General features: G+C 37.9%; 1 protein-coding gene across 6 annotated transcripts in view; it reads right to left on the bottom strand.

Moving 5' to 3' along the window:
• EHBP1 (EH domain binding protein 1) overlaps nt 1-14,167 on the bottom strand; it is a 373,913-nt gene that overhangs the window by 209,309 nt on the left and 150,437 nt on the right. For all 6 annotated transcript variants that reach the window (XM_021705885.1, XM_021705883.1, XM_008071978.1 and 3 more), the window contains 2 exons: nt 11,944-12,125; nt 8,330-8,469 (listed from right to left, as the gene is read on the bottom strand). In XM_021705885.1, the coding sequence (XP_021561560.1) occupies nt 8,330-8,469; nt 11,944-12,125 (322 nt within the window). The remainder of the gene's footprint in view (nt 1-8,329; nt 8,470-11,943; nt 12,126-14,167) is intronic.

Below are 14,167 nucleotides of genomic sequence, written 5' to 3'. Positions count from 1 at the left end.
AAAAAAAAATAGAACTGTATAAAATTTACACATGACAAAACATCCATTTTTGCATACAAGTCTCAGCACTTCTTTATGATACATTTCTAATAGTAGAGTCAAAGTGAAGGTCACTGCAGCCAAGGAAGTCAAGGAACTTTTTGGCTGAGGAGATAAATACGTCTGGCCCATGTGGAAAACAAAAATCCTCCACATGATAGCAGGAGTTGAGGCAGATGAGTGAAAGAGTGACCAATGAATTTGGAAAAATCACCAAGCAATAAATAAATGACTGAAGGGACCTCAATCCAGAAATTTAGAGCAATGAATTAACTACCAAAAAATATGTAAATTGTACTTCATTTTAACTGCAATAATAAAAGTATAATATCAATTATACTGAAGTGTGAAAACCCAACTGACAATAAATATTTAGTAATTCATAAAAAGAAGTGTCAACATGTTAGTTAACATGTTAGTAGTTTGTTCAAACCAGCTAGAAGGGATGCTGTATGAAAGCTTCAATACCAGGATACATAAGAAATACACAAATTCAAAACACAGAATGTCCACATAATTCATGTGGATAAATGAACATGAAATAGAAGAAGCTGGCCAATGCATCTCCTTATCTCCTTATTCTCCTATCATCCTTGTAAGGCAGATTTTTACTTACAGAGGTTTCATGCATACATTGACAAAAGTATGACCGCAGCTTGGACCCTAGCGATTCCAGGGACGCAGAAGCCAAAAGTCATTTTCTTTTTCTTTTCTTTTTAAAAATTTTTTTAAATCAACAAACCCTCCCTGGGAAGGAAATGCTGGCAGAGACTGTCTAAGTGAGGGCTCGTGAGCAAGTGGCCAGGCCACTGGTGTAACAGCTGGTGCTGCAGCTTCTCTGCTTACTTCCTGGCTCTTCCAGGTCACAGAAGCCTAGCACCATCTTTTTTTAAAAGGCAAAAGCAGCAGAGATAAAATATTGCCCCAGGCTCTCCCTCACCGGCATAGCAGGAGAGAGACTGCTAGTTCCGGGCTTTGCCTCACCACTTCAGCGCCTGGCAGAGCACTAGCAGCAGGGGCTGCGGAGGCAGTTCAGAGGCAAAGTGCCATGGAAGAGGACAAGAGAGGCACCCCGACACCATCTTGAAGGTGGGGCAGGAAAGTGCTCTGAATTGTTCACCACGGAGCAACAAACCCAATCCCTGTGACTGACAGATCAACTTATCGTGACCAGAGGGAATACCCTGAAAGAACAAACTTTGGAGGGTCCTAACGAGTGCTGAGTTCCAGGCGCCCCACCCCCTACCCTGATCCAGTAGTGGGACAAAGGGTATGACCAGAAAAGGATGAGGAAAAACTCCAAAGAGATCAGTGGTGAGACCGAGGCTGAACCAAACCCCCTGCTCCCCAGCAATCCTCTGAACATTAGACCCACACAGCTGGGCCATGACTGAGAGAGGCAAACTCAGGTGGAGCCTGGACATCAGTTGCAATAGAACTCCATTCCAGGATAGGTCTGGCTGGGGCACACCTCCATGCATACATACCTGGGGAAGAGATAATCCAATACCTCCCCACCAGAGGAGATCTCCCTCACCATACAAGAGTGGGAGGGGAGGACTGCAGCCCACCCACCCACCTCCACTGCCCCTCCACCTTCCCTGCCTTCAGACACTAAGGTGTCTCTGCAGAAGAAACCTGAATAGAGGAACACTTACACAGCCTGCCACAAGAGGGCAGTTTATTTTTTTTAATTTTCAATTATTTTTTAAAATGTTAAAATTTTTTGACTGTTTCTTTGTTAGTACATCTATTTTTTAAATATTTTTCCTTTATGCATGAATGTGTATGTGAGGGTTTAATTTGCTCATTCCCAAATATTTTTTCTTTTCTTTTTCTGTTTCTTCTTTTGTTTGTCGTTTTCTGTTTACGTATGTATGTGAATGATTGAGTGGTCATCTTTCAATTTTGTTGTTGTTGTTGGTTTATTTTTGCTTTTTTTGTTCTTCTTGCTTTTTTTATTTTCATTTTTTAGACTTTAAAGTGTGTGTCAATATATGTGTGAGGGTGCAACCTGAATTCCATTTTTTTCCCCTCCAGTATTTCTGTTTTTCTTCTCTGTTCACTTTATACTAGGCGTGTGTGTGTGTGTGTGTGTGTGTGTGTGTGTTTAGTTTTCTTGGTTTTTTGTTGTTGTTTGTTTTGTTTCACTTTATTGTTATTCCAGCTTGTTTTGGGGTTGTGTGTGTGTGTGTCTGTGTGACTGTGTGTGTGCGTGTGTGTGTTCAGTTGTTTTTTGCATTGGTTTCTGCTCTGCATCATCATATAGTATAGTGATGGGGAGTGGGTCTCAGGGAACACATACTCCAGTAAGTGAACATTGTAATTTGCAAGTAGTTTCTGAATCCTAGCACCCCATCCCCTACTTTATTCAAATTTCAAAAACTACAAGAGACAGCAAAGTTTCCAATCCATCATCCTATTTCAAAATAGAACAAATCTAGAGCCCTGATCAGGGAAAAATAGAAAACTGAGTAAACATCAGAAGGGAAAGCCTCTCCCACTGACACTGAATAACAGAACTAAAGAGAAAAACAAGAGATCTGTCACAAATGAGGAAAAACCAAAGAGAGACTTCAGGCAATTTCAAGTGTACCAAATACAAAACTCCTGAAAAATCAGACCTTGGTGCCCAAACAATGGAAGTCACCAATGACTGGCCCCAGAATAAAACAGGGATTAGTGAATGGATGGAAAGAGTGAATAAGACTCAAGAAAGACAAGATTCAACACTGAAAGAACTTGTAACAAAGATTTTAGCAATAAAAATTTCATTCAAGAAATAAATAACAAGATGGCAAGCATGGAAAGCAGAATCAATCTAGCTGAAGAAAGAATCTCAGAATTTGAAGACCAGACCATGGAATTAACCCGATCTGTAAAAAACATAGAAAGAAGACTCAGAAAGAAAGAACAAAGCCTACAAGAGATGTGAGATTATATCAAGAGGCTGAACCTACACCTGATTGGTATCCCAGAAGAAGAAAGGGAAATGGAGAACAACTTGGAGCAAGTTTTCCAGGAGGTAATCCAAGAAAACTTTCCCCATCTCACCAGAGATGTGACCAGCCAAGCACAGGATACAGAAAACACTCACAAGACAACAAATGAGAAGACCAACCCCTAGACACATAGTAATTTACCTACACAAAGTAGACACAAAAGAAAAAAATTCTAAAGGCAGCAAGAGACAAAGGTGAGACTACCTACTGGGGAAAACCAAACAGAGTAGCAGCAGACCTATTGGCTGAAACACTACAAGCAAGAAGGTACTGGAGTCCTACATTTAAAGTCCTCAAAGATAAATAATTTCAACCAATAATTTCCTATCCAGTCAAGCTCAGCTTCATCAGTGATAGATAATTAAAATCCTTCTCAGATATCCAATACCTAAGAGGTTATGCAGCTTCCAGAACAGCTCTACAGGAGACACTTAAAAAGGTATTAAGCACAGAAGAAAGAAAAAATGACCAACACTTCCCAAGATAACAGCAAAGCACAGATTCAACAGCAAATAAAAATGCAACAAGAAACTTGAAAACACACACGTACATTAACCCCAAAACCAAAAGAAAACAGGCAAAGAAAAAACTCTGTAAGAACCTCATGACAGCAAAAAACAATCACATTTCAATAATCAGCCTAAATGTGAATGGACTAAATGCACCACTGAAAAGACACAGAATGGCAAACTGGATAAGAAACCATGATCAAATTATTTGCTGCCTCCAGGAGACTTATCTCCCTACAAGAAACACACACAGACTCAAAGTTAAAGGATGGAAAACAAGTTTCTAGGCAAATGAATCACAAAAGAAGGCAGGAGTTGCAATCTTAATATCAGACAAAACAACATTCAGGTTATCAAAAATTTAAAGATGCAAAAGGACACTACATGATGAAAGGTTCAATCCATCAATAAGAAATATGCATCCTAACCGGGCTCGGTGGCTCAGCCTGTAATCCCATGCCTTGGGAGGCTGAGGTGAGTGGATTGCCTGAGACCGCAGGTTCAAGACCCGCCTGGGCAACTTGGCAAGACCTCATCTCTACAATAAATCAAAAATTAGCCGGGCATGGTGGCATGCCTGTAGTTCCAGCTAATTGGAAGGCTGAGGCGAAAGGATCACCAGAGCCCAGCAAGTCGAGGCTGTGGTGGCCGGGAGCGGCCACTGCACTCCAGTCTGGGCAACAGAGTGAGACTCCAACTCAAAAAAAAAAAAGAAAGAAATATGCATTCTAAACATATATGCACTCAACACAGGAACACCAGCATTTATAAAGCAACTACTAAGTAAACTAAAAAAAGACACTGGCTCCAACAGTATTATAGCAAGGGACTTGAATATCCCACTAACTGCCCTAGATAGATCATCAAAGCAAAAAATCAACAAGGAGATCCACAACCTAAACTTGACACTCGACCAAATGGACTTAATAGATACCTACAGATTATTCCACCAAACAACCACAGAATACACATTCTACTCATCACCACATGGAACATACTCCAAGATCGATCACATCCTTGGCCATAAATCAAGCATAAACAAATTCCATAAGGTTGAAATCTTACCATGTACACTCTCAGACCACAGTGGAATAAAAATAAATATCAACACCAACATTTCCTCAAAGTCCACAAAGACATGGACACTAAACAGCATAATGCTGAACAACTACTGGGGCAACACTGAAATCAAAGCAGAAATTAAAAGATTCCTAGAAACAAATGGATATGAAGAAACTTCTTACCAAAACCACTGAAAACAGTTCTAAGAGGGAAATTTATATCTCTATGAGAACACATCAAGAAAACAGAAAGATCACAAGTGTAGAGCCTAACAAATCACCTAAGGGAGCTAAAAAGAGAAGACAACCAAACCCCAACTTTAGCAGAAGAATACAAATCACCAAGACAAAAGCCCAAATATGGGACATAGAAGACAAAAATATCATAGAAACATCAACAAAACAAAAAGCTGGCTCTTTGAAAGAATTAACAAGATTGATGGATCCCCCTAGCCAGAATGACCAAGAAAAAGAGAGAAAAAGCCCAAATAAACACAATCAGAAATACAAAAGATCAAATCACTACTGACCCCGAAGAAATACAAAAGATTATCATTTATAACTATGTACACATATATGGAAACAAACTTGAAAACCCAAATGAAATAGAGGGCTTTCTGACATCACACAACCTCCCCAGGTTGAAACAAGAAGACACTGAGACACTAAATAGACCAATAACAACCCAGGAAATTGACTGTCATAAGAAAACTACCTACAAGAAAAAGCCCTGGACTAGATAGTTTTCCAGCAGAATTCTACAAAACATACAAGGAGGAGCTGACACCAATCCTTTTGAAAGTATTCCAAGCAATTGAGAAAGATGGAATTCTCCCCAAATCATTTTACAAAGTTAACATCACACTGATACCCAAACCAGGTAAAGATCCAACTTAAAAAAAGAACTACAGGCCAATATCCCTTATAAACATCGATGCAAAAATCCTCAATAAGATTCTAGCAAATCGGATCCAAAAATACATCTGAAAATCATCCACCATGACCAAGTAGGCTTCATCCCCAGCATGCAGGGCTGGTTCAACATCCGCAAGACCATAAATGTAATTAAATACATCAACAGATGTAAAAACAAAAACTACATGATTATATCATTAGATGCAGAAAAAGCTTTTGATAAAAGCTTTTTGATAAAAAACGCTCAAACACCTAGGTATAGAAGGAACATAACTCAAAATAGTAAGTGCCATCTGCAATAAACCCACAGCTAACATATTACTAAATGGACAGAAACTGGAAACATTTCCCCTGAAAACTGGAACAAGACAAGGCTGCCCACTATCACCCCTCTTGTTCAACATTGTGTTGGAAGTCCTAGCTCGGGCAATTAGACAAAAGAAGGAAATCAGGGGTATCCAAATAGGAAAAGAGGAAGTGAAGTTATCCCTCTTTGCTGATGATATGATCCCATACCTTGAAAATCCAAGAGAATCAAAACCCTGCTTGCACTGATAAAGGACTTTGGCAAGTCTCAGGATACAAAATATATGTGCAAAAGACTGTTGCATTCCTATACATCAACAACAAGCAGGTAGAGACCCAAATTAAAAGCCCAATCCCATTCACCATACCCACAAAAAAAATGAAATACCTCAGTATCTTCCTAACCAGAGACGTGAAATACCTTTACAATGAGAACTATAAAACACTGCTCAAAAAAATCCAAGAAGACACAAACAAATGGAAAAATATTCCATGCTCATGGATAGAAAGAATCAACATTAAAATGTCTATCCTCCCAAAGGCAATCTACAGATTTATCACAATACCTATTAAGTACCAAAATCATTCTTCTCAGACCTGGAAATGGCAATACAGAAATACATACGGGAACATAAATGACCACAAATAGCCAAAACAATCCTTAGCAAAAGAAACAAATAGAAGGTATCACACTTCCAGACTTCAAACTGTATGATAAAGTTACAATAATCAAAACAGCCTGGTATTGGTACAAGAACAGGCACACAGACCAATGAAACGGAATAGAGATTCTGGAAGCAAAGCCTCAATTTCTCAACCATCTTTCACAAAGCCTCCAACAACGATCACCGGGGAGAGGAGAAGTTATTCAGTAAATGTGCTGGGAAAACTGGCTGACCACATGCAGAAGATTGAAACAGGACCACTACCTATCACCATACACAAAAATTAACTCTAAATGGATCAAAGACCTAAACGTTAAACCTCAAACTATAAGAATCTTAGAAGATGCAGGAGACACCCTTATGGAAATTGGAACTGGCAATCAATTCCTATTTATAACCCTAATTGCCCATACCTTAAGAAATAAGATAGACAAGTGGGATTTCATCAAACTAACGAGCTTCTGCAAAGCAAAAGAAACCATCAAGAGAGCAGGGAGACAGCCCACAGAATGGGAAAAAATATTTGCCAACTGTATATCTGCCATGGCCAAACATCTAGGATCTACAAGAAACTCAAATGTGTCGAAAGGAAAAAAAGTAAACAGTCTCATTAAAAAGTGGGCAAAATGCAAAAAAAATAAAAAATAAAATAAATAAAAGAAACAATTTTGACACTCAAAAAAAAAAAAAGTAGGCAAAAGACATGAATAGACACTTCTCAAAAGAAGAAATAGGGGCAGCCAACAGACACATGAAAAAGTGCTCAGCCTTACTCATCATCAGAGAAATGCAAAGCAAAACCACACTGAGATACCACCTAACCCCAGTAAGAATGCCCATCATTAATAAAACAAACAACAACAGATGCTGGTGAGGATGTGGAGAAAAAGGAACACTTCTACACTGCTGGTAGGAATGCAAACTAGTGCAACCTCTTTGGAAGACAGTGTGGCAGTATCTGAAAGAACTAGAAATTGACCTTCCATATGACCCAGCAATTCCCCTATTGAGAATATACCCAGAGGAACTCAAATCATTCTACAAAAAAGATACCTGCACACTTATGTTTGTTTGCAGCTCCATTCACAACAGCAAAAACATGGAACCAACCAGGTTGGCCATCAAAGCTGGACTGGATTAAAAAAATGTGGTACATATACACAATGGAATATTATGCAGCCATAAAGGAGGACAAACATATGGTCTTCGTAGCACTTGGCTAGATTTAGAGTTGATCATACTCAGTGATCTATCACAGAAACAAAGAACAGAGTACCATATGTTCTCACTCATAAGCAGACCTTGAACAATTATAATACTATAGGAAAACGATTTGCAGTAGTGGGAATCTGTCAGGGGAAGGGGGTTGGGATTGGGCAGTTGAGGGAACTGCTAGGGGAGCGAGGGGCATACCTCATCAACAAGGGTACCTACATAATCAACGTTTGTATACCTAACCCTGAATTATACCCTACATCTTTATGATAAAAAAAGGAAGAAAAATAAAGAATTCTCAATACAGCCAAAAAAAGAAGTATAACTACATTTATCTTGCTTTATACTATAATTTAAGAAAACTTTATGCTTTTTTTGGACCAATCTTTTACTTAGTCTAAAATCAAATCACAAAATCTAAACTGTTAAAATCTATTATTATAAACAGCAGTGCAAAATTTTCAGAGAACAAAATGATATATTTTACTAGAAAGGCTTAAGGAAGAAAAAAATCTAATAAGTGGAACTATTTCTCCTGAGAAATGAGAATGAGTTTTTGAACTGTGTAAAAATAAATAAATAAGTAAACTTTTAGTTTAACGTTAATAAAAACCAACCTGTAATTTTTGCTGCCTTTTCTTCTTGGTTCACTCGGTTTTCATCATCATCTTCATTATCTTCTTCAAAGTCATCTAAATTGCCAATGTCAGCTTGCTTCATACTCATCAAACTAGCCAAACTTTGCATGTCTTCATCTCTATATCAAGTATTCAAAATATAATAGCTTATTAAAAAACATCACCTAATTAATATATATTATTTCTTAAGATGATAATTTTTATAGTATATTAATATTGAAAAATCTAAATATTCATATTCACTAATTTTTAAATAGCATGTTTAATTAGTAAACAACTAACAAGATTAAAAACTGGTTAGAAGTTAGTACAATTCTATACTGAAGATCTATGAAAGACTAAAATTTTCTTCATGGAATTAAAGTGTAGTTTCCTAAGCATGATGTCTGAAACAAAAACTTGTTTCATGAAATAGTAGGACAGTTTGCAAATCAGATGAGATCTAGACTTATTTAGATATTCAATCTTCCAAAAGGAAGTAGAACAGGACTTTTAATCTGCAGTGAAAGGACATAAGTTGGAGTTGATATACCCAAAGAGTAGTCATTTTAACATTGCTTAGTTCTGGTTGGGCACAATGGCTCAGCCTATAATTCCAGCACTTTGGGAGGCTAGGGCAAGAGGGTTGCCTGAGCCTGGGGGATTGAGACTAGCCTGGGCAACTTGGTGAGACCTCATCTCTACAATAAATCACAAAAAATCCCAGCCGGGCGTGGTGGCGTAGGTCTGTACTTCCAGCTACTCGGAAGGCTGAGATGGAAGGATCACCTAAGCCCAGCAGATAGAGGCTGCAGTGGCCATGGTTGTGCCACTGCACTCCAGCCTGGGTGACAAGAGTGAGACTCCAATTTTTAAAAAATTGCTTAGTTCTGTCATGCTTTTCTAGCAATTCACTTTAATTTACCCACTTACAAAGGACAGAACCAGTTTCTCAGAGGTAGTTATTGATAGTTGTTTGACAACTCCCTCCCCAGCTGTTTTGTAAACAAGTTATTTAACCTAATCAGTCAGTCATGACCTTCATGATACAGACCCCATCAACATGGCAACAGTCATGTGACTAACCCACTCATCTGCCTGCTGTCCCTCAACTGATGTCAGTACCTGTGCTTACCTGCCCTCCATGATGATATACAGCAGACCACCACCCAATCACCTTAACGACCTGACCCCATCAAAGGAAAGATTTAAAAGGTATTTAACTTCAAACAGCAGTCGCCATTGTTTTGTTAAGCACTGACCAGGCCATGTGTTCTTAGAGCTACAGCCGCTATGTTTTCTTAACTTTGGCCCACTCCCCTGCCTTGGGGAGGCGAATCTCTCTAATTTACTTTCTAAATAAACTATATTTTCCAATCTAACTTCCATGCAATTCTTTGCATCCTTCATGCAGCACCATGACTGCAAAACAGATACCCACTCTCTGGTCTGATCTAACATTTTAGAGACCCTACTGGGAGTTTGATACCCAACATACAGTCTACGAAGCCTTTTGAGTTTGTGGGTAGGAAGGAAAGACATTGGTAAACCCCCATAAATCTTATTTAAATATTGCTTAAATGTGCAATTTTTTTCCTAAGTACATATTGCGCCCCCAAAATTAAGAAACAACTGTAATATAAAAAGCACCTTAAAAACAAAGTCTAGCCTTTTAAGTTATTTTTTAAATTACAAGATACAAAATTACCTGGGCTGACTGTAAGTTAGATAGCATGTATTTGATAAATTATAAACTTTTTAAAAATCTTAGAGTATTTTAATTTACAAATTTTAAAAGTTTACATTAAATACTATAAAAGTCAAATCACTTACATTTTCTTGATCTATTATTTCACCTCAGATTTCAAATAAACTAAAGTGAATAAAACATATTTCTAAAACGTAATATACAAATTTTCAATTTGGTATCCTGCTCTCAAATTCAGAAAGCCAAATTAAAATACTATTTTCTTTGTAAAATAGTGCCTTCTATTCCCTTATCATCTCATATATGATATGGTTTTGCAGAATAAACTGGTTTAACTCTTTACATTTTATCTCACATAAATCTGAGTTAAAGTCATTTCCCCATTTCTCCTTTTTTAACATCTTAGTTAAACTGAGTGACACAAAGTCTGCATGAACAGAAAGTGTTATATTAACTTACATGAATGCCTTACAAATTGCTCACTTATCAATGGAGATAATTTCAAAATATATGATTCTTAAAATGTTAACTTGCTTAATTTAACCACTTAAATTTCCACATATTTTAACCCTAAACATTTTTATTTGGGAAAAGTAACAAGGCAAAGGCTGAAAAGGTAGAGAGGGAATTGAGGATGTTCTGAGAGAACTACTGTTCAATTCATATTGAGACATTTGGTTTGGCTGAATTTCCTCTCACTCAGATTCCTGTGAATGGTACTGATTCACTTACAGTTTCTGCCCAGTGGAAGGAAGTCCGCCCTCAAGCATCTTCTCTGAATTTGTTTCTCTCTTTTTCCTGTGCTTCCTTTCCTTTCATTTTGGCTTAAACTCTAGGGTAAGATCTTTATTTTTAATTTCTCAGTACTTAAGTCTATAATGTACAGTCCCGAAAGACTAAGATGCTTCCATTCTGCACCGTCGCCTTACCACACTCACTTAGAACCCAACTTTTCAGAGAGAAGGCTTACTCTTACCTACCAAGTCATTTGCTGCTATATAGATGAGTGCCAACCATCTCATTTTGACTGACGCACAGAATCCAGACTAATCAGTCATGTAGACATGGCCAATTACAGTAATCACATTCCACTAGGTCAAATACTTCAGAACTATGACTCAGATGGGATTGAAGTATTCATAGTTGTCTTCTTCCTCTCACCTTTTGAGTCTAGATGTAGAATTTCTATTTCTCCTTTTCCTTCATTTTCCACTACACTTAGGTACTAACCCTTTCACAATACCCATACCATGTACCTAACCCCAGACTTGACTGTATGCAATAACAGGGTGAACGTTACTTTTTTCTCCCTGTTCTAGGTATGTTCATCTCATTTTATCCAGTTAGAATTTTCTCTTTTAAGAGACTAGAACTGAATCTAGAAATCTATGCGCAATGCTTACTCAGTGCTTAACAAGTGTGATTTTTTAAAAGGATAATGATTACAGCAAACTGCTTATCTAACTGTACCTTCCTATATAATTCCTATATAATGGGTCAAGTGCCTTTAATTCTTCCATCCCTTTTATCCTAAACTTTTCATTCTGGGATCCTCTCATGTCTTGGTTGCTTCAAATAGCTCTACAGATTGAACTGTCTGCACTTCAGTGTACAGACAACTACTACTACACTGAAATATAAAACCTACACTTGCAATTATCCTGTAATATACAATTTAAAATTTGAAACCCACTCTGATCACTTTTATATCATTGTACATTCTCTGGAGTCAAAAGAGACTATTTGTAAATAACAAGGAGTTCATTTAATTCAGCCTCTGAAACAAAGAATGGCAAGAATGATTGGTATGCTGTAATATTGTTCAACTGTTGCCAGTCTATTGAGTCAAAAACTATGGTGTTTTGAAACACAATGTGAAGCAGCTTATTAGACAAAAGAAACTTACGTGGCTTTTCCTTCCCTAAGGAAAATGCAAGATAATGAAAACTGGAGAGTAGCAGATATAACTTTTTTAGATAGTGGCTTGAATTTTAACTTGACATCAGTCTGAGTTGGCATAGGACTTGCATACTGTTTCATATTGATGCTGCTAGTAGCAAGAGCTTTCCTTCGACCAGAGGGAGATTCCTGGAAGAAAAAAACAATCATGTAATTTGAAGTTAAATAACCAAACATCTTAAAAGACTACTTTAATAATAAAATCAAATAACAATTGAGAACTTCCTTTGCTCATAAATCCCTATAACATCATAATTAAAAATATTGTGATGAGGTTATATCATAGCTCTCATATATATATGTAAGTAGCAGGCATGAAATTGGAAAGAGGTGGCCCAGGCAGAATCAAGAGAAGACTAAAACAACCCTAGGCCAGGTGTGATGGTTCACACCTGTAATCCCAGCACTTTGGAATGCCGAGGTGGGAAGGCTGCTTGAGCCCAGGAGTTTGAGACCAGCTAGACAACATAGCAAGACCTCATCTCTACAAAAAAAAACGTTAAAAATTGGGTGGGCATGGTGAGGTACAGCTGTAGACCTGGCTATAGATCCGGCTACTGGGGAGGCTGAGGAGGATGGATCCCTTCAGCCCAGGAGTTGAGGCTGCAGTGAGCCATGGTGGTGCCACCACTGTACTCCAGTCTGGATGACAGAGTGAGATCCCAACTCAGAAATAAAAAAGGAATAGAGAACAACCCTAAATATCACAGGAAAGGAAAAGCAAGGAATGAAAACTAGGACAGAAAGTCTCCAAGGTTACTATGAGAAGAGGATCTAGCCCAGGGCTAGGCATCAATAAGTAACTAACAACTGTTTTCCTTCCTTTGATTATATTTCATGTAACCTAATGATATTTCTCCTTTCTAAATGCCTACAATTTTTAATAGAACTCCCAGTCTAGGTGGCATTCTACTTGTTTTTTGCCTATATCCTATAAGTATCTCTGTAAGTATTCTATATATCCGGTAATTTGAGCCTTATTTCTTCCCAGGGCCTTTTCTGATTATTCTAGTTCATAGTTTTCTCTTCCATAAGATCACATATTTCATGTAAGAAACAGTTGGCTTTCTGATCCTATGCCCATGAAGACAACAAACTGAATACAGCAGATCTCAAAATTATTCTCAACATAGCTGCTGCCAATTCATCAGAAATAAAACACAAAATGAAACCTATTTGCTATCAAAGGTGTTTAACATTCCATTAATAAGCTATCATGTTTCATAATTATCCCTTATAGAATAATAGCCTAGGAGACGATGAAAACAGGACAGCAAAATGGTTGTGCATTATTAACTTTATATAAGACACCATGTAAATTCTAGAGAGATATGATAATGAGTAAGACATAATCTCTGACTATGTGTTCTATGGCAAAGAGAAATTTTTAGACATAGGATAATGTGTAAATAACATAAATCAGAAATAATATGCTATTATTTCTTGGGGTTTACTGATCTGGGAATTAAGACCAACATTTAAGGCTTAATTTCCTAGCTGGTTGACCTTGAGCAAGTCAGAAAACTTGAGTCTTAGTAGCTTTCCTTATACCATAAGAAGGCTACAACAGAAATCCATTCAAATTCTACAATTATTTTCTATAAAATTACTTAATTTTCCAACCAAGGCAGGAAAAATTACTTTTAATACCTTTGAATTATTATTTGCCAAGTCTTTTTTTCTCCTATGTTTGACAAATTTGCCAAAAATAAGAATATACTGCCAGGCTCAGTGGCTCAGCCTGTAATCCCGCGCCTTTGGGAGGCTGAGGTGAGTGGATTGCCTGAGCCTGCGGGCTCGAGACACGCCTGGGCAGCAAGACCTCATCTCTACAATAAATCAAAAAATCAGCCAGGCGTGGTAGCGCGCGCCTGTAATTCCGGCTACTTGGAAGGCTGAGGCAGAAGAATCACCGGAGCCCAGCACGTGGAGGCTGCGGTGGCCGGGAGTGGCCACTGCACTCCAGTCTGGGCGACAGAGTGAGACTCCAACTCAAAAAAATAAAAAATAATAATAATAAAAATTTTAAAAATTAGAAACATCTCAAAATAAAAGTATATCCTTAAATTATAAACAATCACCGGGCTCAGTGGCTCAGCCTGTAATCCCTCACCTTTGGGAGGCTGAGGTGAGTGGACTGCCTGAGCCCACGGGTTCGAGACCTGCCTGGG

The sequence above is a fragment of the Carlito syrichta genome, unplaced genomic scaffold, assembly GCF_000164805.1.
Source record: "Carlito syrichta isolate Samal-C Ts95f unplaced genomic scaffold, Tarsius_syrichta-2.0.1 Scaffold314798, whole genome shotgun sequence".
In the NCBI taxonomy this organism is placed as follows: domain Eukaryota; kingdom Metazoa; phylum Chordata; class Mammalia; order Primates; family Tarsiidae; genus Carlito; species Carlito syrichta.
Note: the sequence above shows the minus strand (reverse complement) of the source record. Positions and strands in the feature narration are given on the sequence as shown.